At 42.6% G+C, this 21,529-nt stretch overlaps 2 protein-coding genes across 2 annotated transcripts in view; one reads left to right on the top strand and one right to left on the bottom strand.

Moving 5' to 3' along the window:
* Positions 1-7,153, bottom strand: part of PIGP (phosphatidylinositol glycan anchor biosynthesis class P) — a 36,501-nt gene extending 29,348 nt beyond the window's left edge. The window contains exons 1-4 of the mRNA XM_054290052.1: positions 6,976-7,153; positions 3,890-3,962; positions 2,289-2,407; positions 552-673 (exon numbers count right to left, since the gene is read on the bottom strand). Coding sequence (XP_054146027.1) covers positions 552-673; positions 2,289-2,407; positions 3,890-3,962; positions 6,976-7,057 — 396 coding nt within the window. The 5' untranslated portion in view covers positions 7,058-7,153. The remainder of the gene's footprint in view (positions 1-551; positions 674-2,288; positions 2,408-3,889; positions 3,963-6,975) is intronic.
* Positions 7,154-7,398: 245 nt separating this feature from the next.
* Positions 7,399-21,529, top strand: part of TTC3 (tetratricopeptide repeat domain 3) — a 126,734-nt gene continuing 112,603 nt past the window's right edge. Inside the window, 4 exon segments of the mRNA XM_054290020.1 lie at positions 7,399-7,456; positions 8,811-8,899; positions 13,543-13,588; positions 20,040-20,172. Of these exon segments, the coding sequence (XP_054145995.1) occupies positions 8,822-8,899; positions 13,543-13,588; positions 20,040-20,172 (257 nt within the window). The 5' untranslated portion in view covers positions 7,399-7,456; positions 8,811-8,821.

Raw genomic sequence — 21,529 nt, 5'->3', positions numbered from 1 at the left:
GTTTTAATTAATAAAACTATACATTTTATTAATCTTTTGTGGAAATAGATTTTAATGATAATAATAATAATAATAGTAATAATTGTAATAGTAATAATGATAATAGCAATAGTAATAGTAATAATAATAGTAATTATAATAGTAATAATGATAACAGTAATAGTGATAATGATAATAATAATATTAATATTAATACTAATACTACTACTACTAATAATAGTACTACTACTACTACTAATAATAATTTAATTAGAAATTCAGGGGGAAAAAGCTGAAAGAGTTTTTCTTTTCTTTTCAGCTTGGAGAGGTTTTAATTAACAAAACTATAAATTTTATTAATCTTTTGTGGAAATAGATTTTAAAAAAACTAATAACAATAACAATAACAATAACAATAACATTAACAATAATAACAATAGCAATAACAATAAATTTAATTAGGAATTCTGGCCAAAAAAAAGCTGGAGGGATTTTTCTTTTGACCTTGGAGAGGTTTTAATTAATAAAATATAAATTTATGAATCTTTTGTGGGAACAGGATTTAAGGAAACTCTGCCGCTGCCCCTCTCCGGGAGGAAGAACATCCTGTTGACCTCGCTGATGGGAACGTCCCTCAGGGCCGGGATCGCCTCCTCCTGGAATTCCTTCTGCTGCTGCTTCCTGGCAAAGTGATCTGCGAGAGATAAGGGAGAGATAAGGGAACCAGGGCCGGGATCGCCTCCTCCTGGAATTCCTTCTGCTGCTGCTTCCTGCAAAGTGATCTGCGAGAGATAAGGGAGAGATAAGGGAACCAGGGCCGGGATCGCCTCCTCCTGGAATTCCTTCTGCTGCTGCTTCCTGGCAAAGTGATCTGCGAGAGATAAGGGAGAGATAAGGGAACCAGGGCTGGGATCGCCTCCTCCTGGAATTCCTTCTGCTGCTGCTTCCTGGCAAAGTGATCTGCGAGAGATAAGGGAGAGATAAGGGAACCAGGGCTGGGATCGCCTCCTCCTGGAATTCCTTCTGCTGCTGCTTCCTGGCAAAGTGATCTGCAAGAGATAAGGGAGAGATAAGGGAACCAGGGCCGGGATCGCCTCCTCCTGGAATTCCTTCTGCTGCTGCTTCCTGGCAAAGTGATCTGCGAGAGATAAGGGAGAGATAAGGGAACATTTCATGATTTCGTGGCTTCCAGGTACTTTTGGTTTTTGCCCAAAATATGATGTCATTTTTATAATGCAACACTATAAATTTAGCTGCTTGAAAGGATGAAAACCCCACAAGGACTTGCAAAAAAATCAAATATTTGAGTTAAAAAAAGGCTTAAAGGCTTAAAATTTGGGTTTTACTTAAAGGTTTAAAATTTGGGTTTTATTCAAAGGGTTAAAATTTGGGTTTTATTTAAAGGGTTAAAATTTGGGTTTTATTTAAAGGAATAAAATTTGGGTTTATTCAAAGGTTTAAAAGTTGGGTTTTATTTACAGGATTAAAAGCTGGGTTTTATTTAAAGGAATAAAATTTGGGTTTATTCAAAGGTTTAAAAGTTGGGTTTTATTTACAGGATTAAAAGCTGGGTTTTATTTAAAGGCTTAAAATTTGGGTTTATTCAAAGGATTAAAAGTTGGGTTTTATTTCAAGGATTAAAATTTGGGGTTTATTTAAATCTTAAAATTTAAACTTTAATTAAAGGCTTAAATTTGGTTTTTAATCAAAGGCTTAACGTTTGGGCTTTATTTAAAGGTTTAAAAGTTGGGTTTTATTTGGAGGCTTAAAATTTGGGCTTTATTTAAAGGCTTAAAATTTTGGTTTTATTTAAAGGATTAAAATTTGGGTTTATTTAAAGGAATAAAATTTGGGTTTATTTAAAGGTTTAAAATTTGGGTTTTATTTAAAGGCTTAAAAGTTGGGTTTTATTTAAAGGATTAAAAGTTGGGTTTATTTAAAGGCTTAAAATTTTGGTTTTAATTAAAGGCTTAAAATTTGGGTTTTACTTAAAGGCTTAAAATTTGGATTTTATTTAAATGCTTAAATTTTGGTTTTATTTAAAGGAATAAAATTTGGGTTTTACTTAAATGCTTAATATTTGGGTTTTATTTGAGGGAATAAAATTTGGGTTTTATTTAAAGGTTTAAAATTTGGGCTTTATTTAAAGGCTTAAAATTTGGGTTTTATTTAAAGGCTTAAAATTTTGCTTTTATTTAAACGCTTAAAATTTTGCTTTTAATTAAATACTTAAAATTTGGATTTTATTCTCTGCAGATTTCCAGAATTCTGAGTGAAGAATGAAACTTTTCAAAAAGCAACAGAATTACCTGTGATGGTGTGAGTGGAGCTGAGTGGAGCCGTGCTCATCATGTTGATCCCAAAAAGCAAAATGTACCCAAACCCCACGGCCACCAGCAGATAAACGGGCAGGGCAACTGCCCAGTACCTGAGAAAAGGGATTAAAAAATTGACATTTATTGGCAAATCTTAATAATCAATCAGTTTTAATGTTGGTTTTTTGTCTGTGAAGGATTTCTCCAAGAGGAAAAGGAACAGCACCTCTGATTATGGATCCTGACTGCACTGGGGGCAATGAGAAACCATCAGATAAATTCCTTTAAAAAGGTGTTTATTTTGTAATTATGGCCTGAATTTTAGTGTATTTCCACCAGCAAAATGTCAAATGAATCCTAAAACATCCCAAAATTTGAATCCTAAAACATCCCAAAATTATTGATTTCATGGAAAAACAAAACTGGAGCCAATGACAAACCATCAGATAAATTCCTTTAAAAAGGTGTTTATTTTGGAATTATGGCCTAAACTTGAAGTTTAGTGCATTTCCACCAGCAAAATGTCAAATGGATCCTAAAACATCCCAAAATTATTGATTTCATGGAAAAAAAAAACATTTTCCACAGAGTTACATTAAAAAAAGCCTCAGCAACATTGCAGCCCTTTATCATGAGGGAAAATGGATTTCATGCCAGGCTATTATTGAATAATAAAAGGTTTTTTAAAAAGGTGTTTATTTTGTAATTATGGCCTAAACTTGAAGTTTAGTGTATTTCCACCAGCAAAATGTCAAATGGATCCTAAAACATCCCAAAATTATTGATTTCATGGAAAAAACAAAACATTTTCCACATAGTTACATTAAAAAGAGCCTCAGCAAAAAGCAAAATGTACCCAAACCCCACGGCCACCAGCAGATAAACCGGCAGGGCAACTGCCCAGTACCTGAGAAAAGGGATTAAAAATTTGACATTTATTGACAAATCTTAATAATCAATCAGTTTTAATGTTGGTTTTTTGTCTGTGATGGATTTGTCCAAGAGGAAAAGGAACAGCACCTCTGATTATGGATCCTGACTGCACTGGGGGCAATGAGAAACCATCAGATAAATTCCTTTAAAAAGGTGTTTACTCTTTAATTTTTTAATTATGGGCTAAAGTTTAGTGTATTTCCACCAGCAAAATGTCAAATGAATCCTAAAACATCCCAAAATTTGAATCCTAAAACATCCCCAAATTATTGATTTCATGGAAAAACAAAACATTTCCCACATAGTTACATTAAAAAAAGCCTCAGCAACATTGCAGCCCTTTATCATGAGGGAAAATGGATTTCATGTCAGGCTATTATTGAATAATAAAAGGTTTTTTAAAAAGGTGTTTATTTTGGAATTATGGCCTAAATTTGAAGTTTAGTGTATGTCCACCAGCAAAATGTCAAATGAATCCCAAATTATTGATTTCAAGGAAAAACAAAACATTTTCCACAGAGTTACATTAAAAAAAGCCTCAGCAACATTGCAGCCCTTTATCATGAGGGACAATGGATTTCATGCCAGGCTATTATTGAATAATAAAAGGTTTTTTTATTTGAAAATAATGAAGATGAAGGGGTTTAATTGGCTGAACTTACTTTTGAGGCCAGTATGTCAGTCCCAGGGAGAAGAGCCAAGTCTCAGGAACGTAAGCCCAGATGAGGTACAAAACTGCAAAACACAATTAAAAAGTCACCATAAGGCTGATAGTGGTTTAATTTCCTAAATTTTGCTTTTATTTAAACCCAAATCCCAAAAGATTGCAGGATTTGCCTCTCACACACAAACCCTGCCCAGTCCCTGGGACCAGTTTTATATTTAACATTTAATTTCTGATTTCCTCTGAGGGAAATCAGAAATAAATTTTATAAATAAATCAGAATAAATTTATCAGAATAAATAAATCAGAATAAATTTATTCCAATTTAAACTGCAGAAAAACCAACAAAGCCACCCCCAAACACCTCAATAAAAAGGAGTCACAGGAGTCTGAACGGAGATAATATTGAAGCAGAAAATGATCTCACAGAGGACATTTAATGGGAACAGAACTGTAAGCCCAGATAAGGTACAAAACTGCACAACACAATTAAAAAGTCACCATAAGACTGATTAGAGTACCTAAATTTTGCTTTTACTTAAACCAAAATCCCAAAAGATTGCAGGATTTGCCTCTCACACACAAACCCTGCCCAGTCCCTGGGACCAGTTTTATATTTAACATTTAATTTCTGATTTCCTCTGAGGGCAGACAAGGATTTATTCCAATTTAAACTGCAGAAAAACCAACAAAGCCACCCCCAAACACCTCGATAAAATGGAGTCACAGGAGTCTGAACAGAGATAATATTGAAGCAGAAAATGAACTCACAGAGGACATTTAATGGTGGAATTACAGATGTAATGAAAAATGACTGAAAATCCTTCCTGATTCTTCCTGGGACAGGAGCTGGGCCCAACTCCCCGAGGGTGCCAAAGCCCCTCAGCAGGGTCTTGTATTGAAGGATATTTGTAATATCGAAGGATATTTGTAATCTTGAAGGATATTTGTAACCTTTTTTTCGGTTGGAAAAGTGTTTTCTACCCTCCCAAACCTCGGATCCCCAGTGACATGAGGAACCCATCACACCAGCACAGGAAAGCTGATGGAACCCAAAGTATTTTCCGCTGCTGTTGGTCAGATTGACTTAATTTTTATATTTCTTTTTCAGTATTTTGGTGGGGAAGGTAACACCAGCTCTGCTGGCAGGAAATGGCCTCAGAGTGGGATTTGATGGGAGATTGGCAATGAGGAATTGTTCCCTGGCAGGGTGGGCAGGGCTGGTGTGGGGGCCTGAATAGATGTATTGTTATGCACAGAGTCCCTGTTAAGATCTATGTGTGTATGGGACCCCTCAATATCATAGAAGAAAAGACAGCTGAGAGCTGTGGCAGCCTGAGAGCTGGGACTTTGGAATATCAGCCTGAGAGCTGGGACTGCATATGCATTGTAATTGCATAATTGTTAAAAGAAAAGGGGGGAAATGTGGAGGCCTGAATATATGTGTGTGTTAGAATAAGAGGACAGCCGAGAGCTGTGGCAGCCAGAGAGCTGGGACTTTAGAATATCATATGGCCTTTGAGTTAAAGAGCTGGAACAGCAGAAAGCTGCAAGAATATGGCCTTTAAGGAAAAGAGCCTTGGAACATCTAGGGACTTGTATGTGTTTAAAGACAGCCGAGAGCTGTGGCAGCCTGAGAGCTGGGACTGTATAGGGATATGTATATATTCTATGTATGTATCTAAAAAGCCAAGAGCTGTGGCAGCCTGAGAGCTGGGACTGTATAGGGATATGTATATATTCTATGTATGTATGTAAGACAGCCGAGAGCTGTGGCAGCCTGAGAGCTGGGACTGTAGAGGGATATGTATATATTCTGTGTATGTATCTAAGACAGCCGAGAGCTGTGGCAGCCTGAGAGCTGGGACTGTATAGGGATATGTATATATTCTATGTATGTATGTAAGACAGCCGAGAGCTGTGGCAGCCTGAGAGCTGGGACTGTATAGGGATATGTATATATTCTGTGTATGTATCTAAAAAGCCAAGAGCTGTGGCAGCCTGAGAGCTGGGACTGTAGAGGGATATGTATATATTCTATGTATGTATCTAAGACAGCCGAGAGCTGTGGCAGCCTGAGAGCTGGGACTGTATGTGTATTGTCATTGTGTAATTGTTAAAAGAAAAGGGGGGAAATGTGGGGGCCTGAATATATGTATAGTTACGCAGAGAGTCCCTGTTAAGATCTATGTATTGTAAGATCTATTTGTGGGTCCTAGTTGCTCCAAACGAGCTACAGCTGCAAAGTCCTTAGTTGGGCAGCAGCTGTGGCTCCTGAGGGTAACTGGAATAAATAGGGGTGGGTCGAGAGCCCAGAAGGAGCTCCTGAGAAGACACACTGAGAACTGTGCAGCAGAGAAGAACAGCTTGGTGCAGTGTGTGGGACCCCTGAGAAATATGACTGCAACAAGAATGCAACAGGCTGGGATGGAATTCCATCCCTGCATCCCTGGCAGTGCCCAAGGCCAGGCTGGACACTGGGGACAGTGGGAGGTGTCCCTGCCACGGCAGGGGTGGCACCAGGATGAGTTTTAGGGTATTGTGGGAGGAAAGGCTGGCACAGCTGGCATTGCTCACCTGCACAGGAGAAGCTTTGGGCTGAGCTCAGGGCGGCCTTGCAGGGCCTGGAGGAGCCCCAGGAAAGCTGGAGAGAGACAATGGCCAGGGGATGCAGGGACAGCACACAGGGAATGGCTCCACACTGAAAAATTACAGGTTTAGGTGGGATTTTGGGAGAAATATCCTTCCCTGGCAGGGTGGGCGGGGCTGGGATGGAATTCCATCCCTGGCAGTGCCCAAGGCCAGGTTGGACATTGAGGACATTGGAGCAGCCTGGGACAGTGGGAGGTGTCCCTGCCACGGATGAGCTTTAAGGTCCCTCCCAACCCAAACCATTCCATGATTTCCCTTGAATTAAGCAGATAAAGTTTTGCTGTTCTCTAAAGCATGGCCCAGACCATCCCAAAGTAACACCACAACCACCTCCAATGTGAAAACGAGCGTGATTCGGGTCAAAAACGGAATAAAACGTGAGCGCAGCCAAGCAGCACGGCGGGGTGACGGATCCGGCTGTCTGATACTCACTGAAGCCGAACCACGAGCCCAAAAAAAGCGCAAATCCGTAAATCGCCCTTTCCGGCAGCGGGGCCGGAGAGTTCTCAACCATGCCGGGCTCTTCCCGTTAACCTGGCGGGGAGGGCGGAGAACGGAAAAGAGGATGGACACAGGGATTTCCTGGGGAGCTCCTCGGGGGACCCGCGGCTGTGGGGCCGCACCCCGCCCTCACTCCCTGGGACAGGAGCAGGAGGAGGAGGAAGAGGAAGAGGAGGGAGGGAGGGAGGCGCTCCCTTCCCCCGCTCCCGCCTCCGCGCCGCCCGCATCCGGCCACGCACGCAGGCGCGCAGCCCGCGGATTGGTCGCTGCCCGTGACGTCAGAGGGCGGGCGGCCAATGGGCGGCGCGTCCGGCGGGCGGGGCGCGCTGGGGCGGCGGGAGCGGCGGCGGCGCGGCGGCAGCACCGGATCGGGATCGGAGCCGGGATTCGGATCGGGATCGGAGCCGGAGCGGTGCGTGCGCGATGCGGGGATGGATACAGGGATGGAGGGATGGAGGGAGGGAGGGAGGGAGGGAGGGAGTGTGGTGCTCGGCCGCCTTCCCCCGCGCCTCGCCCGGCCCGGAGCCGCCGCTCGCTGCCCGGTGTGTGCCCGGCTCCGTGACGGGCGCTCCCGGGGCGGAGCGCGGTGCCGTGCGCCTCTCCGGGCTCGGGCAGTCCGCACCGGCGGGACAAGGCACGTGAGCGGCCGGCCCAGGTTGTTCCGGGATCGGATGGCGGCGGGGGGGGAGCCCGGGAGCTGCCGGGACGGGGCGGGGTGTGCGGCGACCCGGGATAGAGCCGCGATCGTGGGGTGCAGCCGGGATTCCCGGGATGGAGCCGCGATCGCGGGGTGCAGCCGCGATTCCCGGGATGCAGCCGCGATCGCGGGGTGCAGCCGCGATTCCCGGGATGGAGCCGCGATCGCGGGGTGCAGCCGGGATTCCCGGGATGGAGCCGCGATCGCGGGGTGCAGCCGCGATTCCCGGGATGGAGCCGCGATCGCGGGGTGCAGCCGCGATTCCCGGGATGGAGCCGCGATCGCGGGGTGCAGCCGCAATTCCCGGGATGGAGCCGCGATCGCGGGGTGCAGCCGGGATTCCCGGGGGTCCAGCCGCGATTCCCGACGTGCAGCCGTGACTCACGGGGCTTCAGCCGGGGTGTAGCCGTGATCGCGGGGTGCAGCCGTGATTCACGGGGGTTCAGCCGTGATTCACGGGGGTGCAGCCGTGGTGGTTCCCGGGGGCGCCGCTGTGATTCCCGGGGTGCAGCTGCAGTTCTTGGGGTGCAGCCGTGATTCCCGGGGTTCAGCCGTGATTCCCGGGGTTCAGCCGCGATTCCCGGGGTGCAGCCGGGATGGAGCCGCTATTCCCGGGGTGCAGCCGTGATTCCCGGGGTTCAGCCGTGATTCCCGGGGTTCAGCCGCGATTCCCGGGGTGCAGCCGGGATGGAGCCGCTATTCCCGGGGTGCAGCCGTGATTCCCGGGGTTCAGCCGTGATTCCCGGGGTGCAGCCGCGATTCCCGGGGTTTCAGCCGGGATGTAGCCATGATTCCCGGGGTGCTGCTCCTCGGCCCGGCAGGGATAACGTGTCCCGGCCCCTGTCCCGGTGCAGGTCCCAGTTAGTCTCTGTCCCAGGCTTCCAGCTGGGCTTAGGCTGGCTGTGCTCAGCATTCGGCTCTGCCTAAGTGGCTCAGCATTAAGCTCTGCCTAAGTGCTGCTCCGTTTTCCCACACCCAGCACAGTGAGGTTTAGCAGTGGGATCCTTGGAAGTGTTGGCATCTCCCGGTGTTTGTGTTTCTGCTGTTTCTCACCCTGTGTTTCTCTCAGGGTGATGTGCCATGGCTGATCCTCTCTCCAAGTCCGACCTCGTTGCAGCCTTGGCTCTCTTTGCTGGTGACCCAACCTACTTTCAGCTGGTAAGTGGGGTTGGAGCTCCGTGGGAAGCTGTGACCGTGATTTTTGAAGTTTTTCTGAGCCTTCTGATGTTGACATTCCTGTAAGGAACTTTCTCACACGCTTTCTGTAAATAACTCATTGTTTTGCATTCTTTTGTGGAGGAGGAGAGATTTGCTGGGCTGTTGGTTTGTCCAGTGTCATTGGAGAGGTGGCACTGTCACCCCCCCCAATCCACTGCCACTTTTGGAAATCTATAAATGTTGGAGTCAGAAATGAAGAATTCCTTTTTTACCTTGACAAGAGCAGCGTGTTATTTTGTGTCCTGTAGTGACAGGAAACTTGCAGGATGTTCCAGAGGGGTTTTACCCAAATCTGGCGCTGGCACGGAGCAGGGGCTGCCCCTGGATCCCTGGCAGTGCCCAGGGCCTGGTTGGACACTGGGGTTGGAGCAGCCTGGCACAGTGGGAGGTGTCCCTGCCGTGGGTTATGTTTAAATTCCCTTCCAACCAAAAATCATTCTGTGATTCTCTGATCAGACCTCCAGAGTCACTCCCAGTGCTGGTGAACTCAAGCTGCTGTCTGGCCATGATTCCCTTACAAAACCCCCAAAACTGGGGCAGAGCCAGAGCCTGTGTCCCCTGCCAGCAGCGGGGGGACACTGCTGGGTGCAGCTCCTGTCACACAACCTGCCCAACCTGTTGGTCCCGGGGCGATTCCTGGGGAGCGGCAGCGCAGCCTGACACTCAGAGCCTGTCCCTGCAGGGCATTCAGCTCTGGGCTCCTGGGATTGAGCCTCAGGGCTCCTGGGATTTCAGCTCTGGGGCACTGGGATTGAGCCTCTGGGGCAGTGGGATTGAGCCTCAGGGCTCCTGGGATTTCAGCTCTGGGGCACTGGGATTGAGCCTCTGGGACACTGGGGTTTCAGCTCTGGGGCACTGGGATTGAGCCTCAGGGCTCCTGGGATTTCAGCTCTGGGGCACTGGGATTGAGCCTCAGGGCTCCTGGGATTTCAGCTCTGGGGCATTGGGATTTCAGCTCTGGCTGCCTGGGGTTTCAGCTCTGGGGCACTGGGATTGAGCCTCTGGGGCCCTGGGGTTTCAGCTCTGGGGCACTGGGATTGAGCCTCAGGGCTCCTGGGATTTCAGCTCTGGGCTCCTGGGATTTCAGCTCTGGGGCACTGGGATTGAGCCTCGGGGCTCCTGGGATTTCAGCTCTGGGGCACTGGGATTGAGCCTCTGGGGCCCTGGGGTTTCAGCTCTGGGGCATTGGGATTTCAGCTCTGGGACACTGGGATTTCAGCTCTTGGCCCCTGGGATTGTGTCGGATTTTCGGCTGTTTAGATGGTCTGGAAAGGCCCGAGGTGGCCTTGGGCCGCCCGCGCTCCAAAGGACGAGAAGGGACTTCAGATCTTTTCTCGGTCTCGGTGTTTATTAATTGCTTATCTAAAAGATTTTCTCTTGGCCTGACAGAGTTCTGCTCAGCAGTCAGCCATGGGCACACACTGAGAGCCCCTGGGGCGGTCGTCTATCTTTATACCCGGAGTTACGTATACAATATTTATCATTTTTCTCCAATACCTTTCACCCTTATTAACCAGTACACTTTAGTAAGGTCCAATCCCAGAGTGCCAACACCACCACAGAAGATGGAGGCCAAGAAGAAGAAGAAGAAGGAGAAGGGCACGCCCCAATTCCTCCATCTTACTTCTCTAGACCCCCCTGTACAGAAATCTTAAACCCTGTGTCTCACACTCCAATTAACTTATCCCTTCACCATTCACCCCAGTGAAATCCTCCCGTCCTCATACTGATGTCGTCTCCCCTGTGGGATCAAAGTGCAGCCACCAGACATTTCTGGCAACATTCCAGGACTCCCGAGCCCCCCAGGGGTGGTCTCGGTCACCCTGCACCCCAGTTCTGAGAGGCTGAGATCCCACAGGATTGAGCCTCTGGGGCACTGGGATTTCAGCTCTGGGGCACTGGGATTTCAGCTCTGGCTACCTGGGATTTCAGCTCTGGGGCATTGGGATTTCAGCTCTTGGCCCCTGGGATTTCAGCTCTTGGCCCCTGGGATTTCAGCTTTTGGTTCCTGGGATTTCAGCTCTGGCTTCCTGGGATTTCAGCTCTTGGCCCCTGGGATTTCAGCTCTTGGTTCCTGGGATTTCTGCTCTGGCTTCCTGGGATTTCAGCTCTGGGGCACTGGGATTTCAGCTCTAGCCCTGTGGGATTTCAGCTCTGGGCTCCTGGGATTTCAGCTCTGAGTTCCTGGGATTTCAGCTCTTGGTTCCTGAGGTTTCAGCTCTTGGCCTGTGGGATTTCAGCTCTTGGCCTGTGGGATTTCAGCTCTTGGCCCCTGGGATTTCAGCCCTGGTTTCCCTGGAATTCAGCTCTTGTCTCCTGGGAATTCAGCTCTTGGCCCCTGGGATTTCTTTCAGCTTTTCGTTCCTAGGATTTCAGCTCTTGGTTCCTTGGATTTCAGCTCTGGCTTCCTGGGATTTTAACTCTTGCCCTGTGGTATTTCAGCTCTTGAGTTGAGGGATTTCAGCTCTTGGCCCCTGGAATTTCAGTTTCTGGGATTTCAGCTCTTGCCCTGTGGGACTTCAGCTCTTAACCTGTGGAATTTCAGTTTCTTGTGGGATTTCAGCTCTTGGCCTGTGGAATTTCTCCTCTGTGTTCCTGGAATTTCTCCTCTGGGCCCCTGAGATTTCAGCTCTTGGCCCCTGGGTTTTCGGCTCTTGGCCTGTGGGATTTGAGCTCTTGGCCTGTAGGATTTCAGCTCTGGCTTCCTGGGATTTCAGTTCTTAGTTCCTGGGATTTCACCTTTGGATTCCTGGGATTTGAGCTGTTGGTTTCTGAGGGATTTCAGCTCTTGACCTGTGGAATTTCAGCTCTTGGTTCCTGGGATTTCTGCTGTTGGTCCCTGGGATTTCAGCTCTTGCCCTGTGGGATTTCAGCTCTTGGTTCCTGGGATTTCAGCTCTTGGACTTGTGCAATTTCATCTCTTGGTCTTTGGGACTTCAGCTCTTGACCTGTGGAATTCCAGTTTCTTGTGGGATTTCAGCTCTTGGCCTGTGGGATTTCAGCTCTTGGCCTGTGGGATTTGAGCTCTTGCCCTGTGGGATTTCTGCTCTGAGTTCCTGGGATTTCAGGTTTTGGTTCCTGGGATTTCAGGTCTGGGTTCCTGGGATTTCAGCTCTTGGCCTGTAGGATTTCAGCGCTGGGTTCCTGGGATTTGAGCTCTTGGCTCCTGTGGGATTTCCGCTCTTCCCTTGCGGGATTTCAGCACTTGGCTCCTGGGATTTCAGCTCTGGGTTCCTGGGATTTCACCTCTGGGCCCTGGAATTTCAGCTCTTGACCTGTGGAATTTCAGCTCTTGGTTCCTGGGATTTCAGCTCTTGGACTTGTGGAATTTCATCTCTTGGTCTTTGGGACTTCAGCTCTTGACCTGTGGAATTCCAGTTTCTTGTGGGATTTGAGCTCTTGCCCTGTGGGATTTCTGCTCTGAGTTCCTGGGATTTCAGGTTTTGGTTCCTGGGATTTCAGCTCTGGGTTCCTGGGATTTCAGCTCTTGGGCTTGTGGAATTTCACCAATTGGTTCCTGAGGGATTTCAGCTCTTCCCCTGTGGGATTTCAGCTTTTGGCTCCTGGGATTTCAGCCCTGGTTTCCTGGGATTTCAGCTTTTGGCCCGTGGTTCAGCTCTTGACCTGTGGAATTTCAGCTTCTTGTGGGATTTCAGCTCCTGCCTCCTGGGATTTCAGCTCTTGGGCTGTGGATTTCAACTTTTATTTCCTGTGATTTCAGCTATTTAATTATTCTTATTTGTCTCCTTCCTCCTCTGAGGGGTGTGATGTGAGTTTTTAATGCCTGTGATTCCATTCAGAATTTATTTCCACCAGTGAAGGATTTTTTGGCTGTTTGCTGCTGCCCAAACAAAACTCTTTAAGAGCTCTCAGTTGTCTTTCCGGATGAGCAGATTTTTAAATCACAATTTAGTTTTTTCTCCTCTTTGCTCTTGTGTATCCTGGCCTGTTAAATCCATGAATTTGATAGTTTCTGTATTTCTGTGAAATGATAATGCAGCATTTCCTGTGATACAGAGTGTTCATTAAATCACTCATTTGTGATGTTTGCTAAAATTACAGACTCTGTAGGGATCTATAAATCAGAATAAATAATTTATTTTTCAGCTTGAGGTGCTCGAGTGGGGTTAAACCCCTTAGAAGTAACATGAAAGACTAAATCAACTCCCTTTATTTTGCTGTACATGGTTTTATTTAAATACACATTCAGTGTCAAAATGTAATTATTATTTTTGATTTTTTTTAAAAACTTGGTCACTTTCTTAAACTTTTGAGTCTAATCAGGTCCTCTTGAACACGATTTTGCTGCCTGAATTATGAACTCCTAGAATCCCTTCCTAGTGTGATTGAAAATATTGTTTAAATGTTGTTTTAATAGTGTAAAACTTTTCCTGTCCATTCATAACCTGTGGCCATTTTTTTAATGGGAATCCAGGTAAATATTCTTTTTTTTTCCTCCAAACAAAATTCTTTCTTTGTTCCTGGCTTGGCTTTCTTTGTTTGCTATTGGCTGTGCAATGTAATAAATGGTAAATATATTTATATATTACATATAAATATGTCAATAATGTGTTTATCTTTAGGATCATGGAACCTTTGGACAGACGGTGCCGTGTAAACCTAAAACAGGTATGGAAACAAAACCAATATTCTTCATTTCTTGGATCTTTGGATTGCTATTTTATTTTATTTTTCTTTATTTTGCCTGAAAATTGGTTCATTATTATTTTTTAGCAGAAACATTGTTATATTCTGTTACCCTGGCACAGTTCTCACCCGTTTCTCCTAATATAAATGAAATATTCAGCAATATTTACATAAACGCAGGCAATGAATGCTGTGAGGGTGGAAATTCAAGGCTGGTGGTTTTACCTGTGTAGGTCTAAACACAATTTCCATTTTTTGGGGTTTTTTTGCAGTAATAATTCACCAAAAATCCCCAGTGGCAGAAAAACAGATGGCTCAAATTCAAAATGATATTTTCTGCACCAACCCCTGATTTGTGGGAATAAGCAGATAAACAGCTGTGGAAAGGGAAATATTTTTTGTGTGTTTTTTTGTGGGTGGTTTTTTTTTGGTGTGGTTTTTTTTTTTGTGTGGTTTTTTGGTGTCTTTTCTTTCTCGTAATTTTTTTCGTAATTTTTTTCGCGTAAATTTTTTGCGTAATTTTTTTTGCGTAATTTTTTTTGTGTAATTTTTTTTGCGTAATTTTTTTTTTGCGTAATTTTTCTGTGTATTTTTGTGGGTTTTTTCCTGCCTTTTCCCTGCTTTTTTCCATCTTTTCCCTCTCTTTTTCCTGCCATGCCTTTTTCCTGCCTTGCCTTTCCCCCTTGCCTTTTTCTCATCTTTTCCCCATTTTTTCCCCATCTTTTTCCCATCTTTTCCTGGTCTCTTCCCCTGCCTTTTTCCTTCTCTTTTTCCCTCTCCTTTTCCCCATCTTTTTTCCTGTTTTTTTTTTCCCTGCCTTTTCCTTGCCTTTTCCCCTCTCTTGTATTTTCCCTGTCTTTTTCCCTGTTTTTTCCCATCTTTTTCCTGTCTTTTCTCCTGTCTTTTTTGTTTTTTCCTTTTTTCCCTGCCTTTTTCTCCCTGTCTCTTTTCCCTGCCTTTTTCCTCTGATTTTTCTCTGTTTTTCCCTCTTTTTTCCCCCTGCTTTTCCCCTGCTTTTTCCTGTCTTTTCCCCATCTTCCCCATCTCTTCCCCTGCCTTTTCCCCATCTTTTTTCCTGTCTTTTCCCTTTTCCCTGCCTTTTCTATCTCTTTTCCCCTCCCTTTTTCCCACCTTTTCCCCTTTCTTTTCCCTGTCTTTTCCCTGCCTTTCTCCCTTTTTCCTTGTCTTTTCCCTGCCTTTTTCCCATCCTTTTCCTGTCTTTTCCCTGCCTTTTCTGCTGTGTTCCCCCTTCTATTTTCCCTGTCTTATCTTTTCCCTTTCTTGTCTTTTTCCCTGTCTTTTTCCCTTTTTCCCTGTCTTTTCTCCTGCCTTTTTCCCTGTCTTGTCTTTTCCCTGTCCTTTTCCCTGCCTTATTTTTTCCTGTTTTTTTCCCTTGTCTTTCTCCCTCTCTTTTCCCCCCTCTCTTTTTCTTCTCTTTCCCCTCTCTTTTCCTGTCTTGTCTTTTCCCTTTTCCCTGCCTTTTCCCCTTTTCCCCTGTTTTTTTCCCCCTCTCTTTTCCCCTCCCTTTTTCCCACCTTTCCCCCTCTATTTTCCCTGCCTTTTCCCCTGTCTTGTCTTTTTCCCCTTTTTCCCCACCTTTTCAATGTCTTTTTCCTTTTCCCTCTCTTTTTCCTTTTTCCCTGCCTTTTCCCTGTCCTTTTCCTGTCTTTTCCCTGCCTTTTCCGCTGTATTTCCCCTGTATTTTCCCTGTCTTGTCTTTTCCCTGTCTTGTCTTTTTCCCTTTCTTTTCCCCTGTCTTTTTCCTGTTCTCTTTTCCCCTTTTTCCTTTTATTCCCCGCCTTTTCCATGTCTTTTTCCTGTCCTTTTCCCTGTCTTTTTTCCTGCCTTCTTTTTTCCTGCCTTCTTTTTTCCCTCTCTTTTTTCCTGGTTTTTCTCCCTCTCTTTCCCCCTCTTTTTCTTCCCTTTCCCCTCTCATTTCCCGTCTTGTCTTTTCCCTTTTCCCTGCCTTTTCCCTGCCTTTTTTCCTGTCTTTTCTCTTGTCTTTTTCCCTGTCTTTTCCCCTTTTTCCCTGTCTTGTCTTTTCCCAGCCTTTTTCCCACCTTCCCCTCTCCTTTTCCCTTCTCTTTTTCCCTTCTCCTTTTTCCCCTCCTTTTTTTCCCGTCTTTTTTCCCATCTTTTTCCCGCCTTTTTCCTTATCTTGTCTTTTTCCCTTTTCCCCACCTTTTCCCTCTCTTTTTCCTTTTTCCCTGCCTTTTCCCTGTCCTTTTTCTGTCTTTTCCCTGCCTTTTCCGCTGTATTTCCCCTGTATTTTCCCTGTCTTATCTTTTCCCTTTCTTGTCTTTTTCCCTTTCTTTTCCCCTGTCTTTTTCCTGTTCTCTTTTCCCCTTTTTCCTTTTATTCCCCACCTTTTCCATGTCTTTTTCCTGTCCTTTTCCCTGTCTTTTTTCCTGCCTTCTTTTTTCCTGCCTTCTTTTTTCCTGCCTTCTTTTTTCCCTCTCTTTTTTCCTGGTTTTTCTCCCTCTCTTTCCCCCTCTTTTTCTTCCCTTTCCCCTCTCATTTCCCGTCTTGTCTTTTTCCTTTTCCCTGCCTTTTCCCTGCCTTTTTTCCTGTCTTTTCTCTTGTCTTTTTCCCTGTCTTTTCCCCTTTTTCCCTGTCTTGTCTTTTCCCAGCCTTTTTCCCACCTTCCCCTCTCCTTTTCCCTTCTCTTTTTCCCTTCTCCTTTTCCCCTCCTTTTTTTCCCGTCTTTTTTCCCATCTTTTTCCCGCCTTTTTCCTTATCTTGTCTTTTTCCCTTTTCCCCACCTTTTCCCTTTCTTTTTCCTTTTTCCCTGCCTTTTCCCTGTCCTTTTCCTGTCTTTTCCCTGCCTTTTCCGCTGTATTTCCCCTGTATTTTCCCTGTCTTATCTTTTCCCTTTTTTGTCTTTTTCCCTTTCTTTTCCCCTGTCTTTTTCCTGTTCTCTTTTCCCCTTTTTCCTTTTATTCCCCACCTTTTCCATGTCTTTTTCCTGTCCTTTTCCCTGTCTTTTTTCCTGCCTTCTTTTTTCCTGCCTTCTTTTTTCCCTCTCTTTTTTCCTGGTTTTTCTCCCTCTCTTTCCCCCTCTTTTTCTTCCCTTTCCCCTCTCATTTCCCGTCTTGTCTTTTCCCTTTTCCCTGCCTTTTCCCTGCCTTTTTTCCTGTCTTTTCTCTTGTCTTTTTCCCTGTCTTTTCCCCTTTTTCCCTGTCTTTTCTCTTGTCTTTTTTCCTGTCTTTTCTCTTGTCTTTTTCCCTGTCTTTTCCCCTTTTTCCCTGTCTTGTCTTTTCCCAGCCTTTTTCCCACCTTCCCCTCTCCTTTTCCCTTCTCTTTTTCCCTTCTCCTTTTCCCCTCTCCTTTTCCCTTCTCTTTTTCCCTTCTCCTTTTCCCCTCCTTTTTTTCCCGTCTTTTTTCCCATCTTTTCCCCGCCTTTTTCCTTGTCTTGTCTTTTTCCCTTTTCCCCCACCTTTTCCCTCTCTTTTTCTTTTTTTCCCTGCCTTTTCCCTGCCCTTTTTCTGTCTTTTCCCTGCCTTGTCTTTTTCTCCTGCCTTTTTCTCTTCCTTTTCTCCTGCCTTTTTTCCTTTCTTTTCCCCTTTTCCCTGCCTTTCCCCCTGTATTCCCCCTGTATTTCCCCCTGTATTTCCCCCTGTATTTTCCCATCTTTTCCCTGTCTTTTCCCCATCTTTTTCCCCATCTTGTCCCTGCCTTTTCCCTGCCTTTTCTGCTGGATTTCCCCCTGTATTTTCCCTGCCTTGTCTTTCCCCTGCCTTTTTTCTCTCCTTTTCCCCTCCCTTTTTCCCGTCTTTCCCCTGTATTTCCCCTGTATTTTCCCTTTCTTATCTTTTCCCTTTCTTGTGTTTTCCCTACTTTTCCCTGTCTTTTTCCTTTTCCTGTCTTTTTCCTTTTTTCCCCACCTTTTCCCTGTCTTTTTCCTTTTCCCTGTCTTTTTCCTTTTCCTGTCTTTTTCCTTTTCCTGTCTTTTCCCCTGTCTTGTCTTTTTCCCCCTCTCCTTTTCCCTTCTCCTTTTCCCCTCTCCTTTTCCCTTCTCCTTTTCCCTTCTCCTTTTCCCCTCCTTTTTTTCCCGTCTTTTTTCCCATCTTTTTCCCGCCTTTTTCCTTGTCTTGTCTTTTTCCCTTTTCCCCCACCTTTTCCCTCTCTTTTTCCTTTTTTCCCTGCCTTTTAAAATTATTTATTTATTTATTTATTACAATATGTAATGGTATTTGTTTGGTATTTATAATGCCTGAAATAATGATTTATTTCGATGTTTTTTGGCACTTTGGAATGCTTGAATTCATCCTTTATTTTAATATTTATTGGGATTTATATACCAGTATATATTTTTTTATTATTATTATTATTATTATTATTACTATTGCTATTATTATTATTATTTTTATTATTTATTATATTTGTATTTATATTTGTATTTACATTTATATTTATATTTATATTCATATTTATTTTATTAATATTTATTATAATATTTAATGGTATGTATTTGGTATTTATAATGCCTGAAATAAAGATTATTTCAATGTTTTTTGGCACTTTGGAATGCCTGAATTCATCCTTTATTTTAATATTTATTGGTATTTATATACCAGTATATTTAATTATTATTATTATGATTATTATTACTATTATTATTTATATTTATATTTATATTTATATGTAAATATATAATTATATATTTATATATAAATATATGTTTGTATTTATATTTATAAATATAAATATAAATATATTACATATTTATATATTATAGAAAGATATGATATAATATATAAATATATATAATATATTTTATATATATTATTTATATATTTTATAATATATAAATATATTATATACTTATATATTTTAAATATATAAATATAAATAAATATAAATATAAATATATTTATATTTGTATTTATATTTATATTTATTTCATTGATATTTATTACAATATTTAATGGTATTTATTTTGTATTTATAATGCCTGAAATAATGATTGATTTTAGTGTTTTTGGCCCTTTGCAATGCCTGAAATAAAGATTTATTTCAATATTTTTTTCACTTTGGAATGGCTGAAATAAAGATGATTTCGGTGTTTTTGGCACTTTGGAATACCTGAAATAATCCTTTATTTCATTATTTATTGGTATTTATATACCAGTATATTTAATTTCATTAAATATATATCATTATTATTTTATTTATTTATGTTATTGATATTTATTATAATATTTATTGGTATTTATTTGGTATTTATAATGCCTGAAATAATGATTTATTTCAATATTTCTTGGCACTTTGGAATGCCTGAATTCATCCTTTATTTTAATATTTATTGGTATTTATATACCAGTATATTTAATTTTATTTATTATTATTTTTATTATTATTGTATTTATATTTATATTTATATTTATTTTATTAATATTTATTATAATATTTATTGGTATTTATTTGGTATTTATAATGCCGGAAATAAAGATTTATTTCAATATTTCTTGGCACTTTGGGGTGCCTGAATTCATCCTTTATTTTAATATTTCTTGGTATTTATATACCAGTATATTTAATTTTCTTTATTATTATTCTTATTATTGTATTTATATTTATATTTATATTTATATTTATATTTATATTTATTTTATTAATATTTATTATAATATTTATTGGTATTTATTTGGTATTTATAATGCCTGAAATAATGATTTATTTCAATATTTCTTGGCACTTTGGAATGCCTGAATTAATCCTTTATTTTAATATTTCTTGGTATTTATATACCAGTATATTTAATTTTATTTATTATTATTCTTATTATTATATTTATATTTATATTTATATTTATTTTATTAATATTTATTATAATATTTATTGGTATTTATTTGGTATTTATAATGCCTGAAATAATGATTTATTTCAATATTTCTTGGCACTTTGCACTTTATTTTAATATTTATTGGTATTTATGAACCAGTATATTTAATTTTATTTATTATTATTCTTATTATTGTATTTATATTTATATTTATTTTATTAATATTTATTATAATATTTATTGGTATTTATTTGGAATTTTTAATGGCTGAAATAGAGATGAATTTCGATATTTTTTTCACTTTGCAATGGCTGAAATGAAGATGAATTTCAATATTTTTTTCACTTTGGAATGGCTGAAATAGAGATGAATTCCAATGTTTTTTTCACTTTGCAATGGCTGAAATGAAGATGAATTGCGGTATTTTTTTCACTTTGCAATGGCTGAAATGAAGATGAATTTCGGTATTTTTTTCACTTTGCAATGGCTGAAATGAAGATGAATTTCGGTATTTTTTTCACTTTGCAATGGCTGAAATGAAGATGAATTTCGGTATTTTTTTCACTTTGCAATGGCTGAAATGAAGATGAATTTGGGTATTTTCTCTCCTGCGGTGCTGATGGGTGCCCTGAATTGCCGTTTGCGCAGGGGTGGATCCGTGCGAGGTTTGGTGCTCGCTGCCGGTGCCGCAGCTGAGGGAGATTTGCAACGTGATCAAAATCCGCATCTTCTGGTGCGCGCTGTTCACCAGGGAGAGCACGGCCTTCCTGGACACCTTCTGGTGAGCGCCGCTGGAACGGGGCCTTCTGCAAACATCCCCCTTTTCCAAGGGGATTTCCTTCCAAACATCCCCCTTTTCCAAGGGGATTCCCTTCCAAACATCCCCGTTTTCCAAGGGGATTTCCTTCCAAACATCCCCCTTTTCCAAGGGGATTCCCTTCCAAACATCCCCGTTTTCCAAGGGGATTTCCTTCCAAACATCCCCCTTTTCCAAGGGGATTCCCTTCCAAACATTCCCGTTTTCCAAGGGGATTTCCTTCCAAACATCCCCGTTTTCCAAGGGGATTTCCTTCCAAACATTCCTGTTTTCCAAGGGGATTTCCTTCCAAACATTCCCATTTTCCAAAAGAGTTTCCTTCCAAACATCCCCGTTTTCCAAGGGGATTTCCTTCCAAACATTCCCATTTTCCAAAAGAGTTTCCTTCCAAACATTCCCATTTTCCAAGGGGATTTCCTTCCAAACATCCCCGTTTTCCAAGGGGATTCCCTTCCAAACATTCCCGTTTTCCAAGGGGATTCCCTTCCAAACATTCCCATTTTCCAAAAGAATTTCCTTCCAAACATTCCCATTTTCCAAAAGAGTTCCCTTCCAAACATTCCCATTTTCCAAGGGAATTTAGTTCCAAATATTCCCATTTTCCAAAAGAATTTCCTTCCAAACATTCCCATTTTCCAAGGGGATTTAGTTCCAAACATTCCCATTTTCCAAAAGAGTTCCCTTCCAAACATTCCCATTTTCCAAGGGGATTTAGTTCCAAATATTCCCATTTAACAGGGGATTCCTGCAAATATTCCCATTTTCTAGGGAATTCCTGCAAATATTCCCATTTTCCAAAAGAATTTCCCTCTAAATCCTCCCACTTTTCCAGGGGCAATTCCTCCAAATATTCCCACTTTTCCAAGGGCATTTCCCTCCAAATCCTCCCAGTTTTCCAAGGGCATTTCCCTCCAAATATTCCCATTTTCCAGGGGCAATTCCTCCCAATATTCCCATTTTCCAAGGGAATTTCCTCCAAATATTCCCATTTTTCCAAGGGAATTTCCCTCCAAATCCTCCCAGTTTTCCAACGGCATTTCCTCCAAATATTCCCATTTTCCAGGGGAATTTCCCTCCAAATATTCCCAATATTCCAAGGGCATTTCCCTCCAAATATTCCCATTTTCCGGGGGAATTTCCCTCCAAATCTTCCCACTTTTCCAAAAGAATTTCCCTCCAAATATTCCCATTTTCCAGAGGCAATCCCTCCAAATCTTCCCTGTTCTCCAAGGGCATTTCCCTCCAAACATTCCCAATTTTCCAAGGGAATTCCCTCCCAGTCCTCCCCCTGTTCCGCGTTCCTGTGGGAATTCCGTGCCTG

This window comes from Melozone crissalis, unplaced genomic scaffold (genome assembly GCF_028551555.1).
Source record: "Melozone crissalis strain CALT ecotype California unplaced genomic scaffold, PUWL_Pcris_2 ptg000075l_1, whole genome shotgun sequence".
Classification (NCBI taxonomy): Eukaryota; Metazoa; Chordata; class Aves; order Passeriformes; family Passerellidae; genus Melozone; species Melozone crissalis.
Note: the sequence above shows the minus strand (reverse complement) of the source record. Positions and strands in the feature narration are given on the sequence as shown.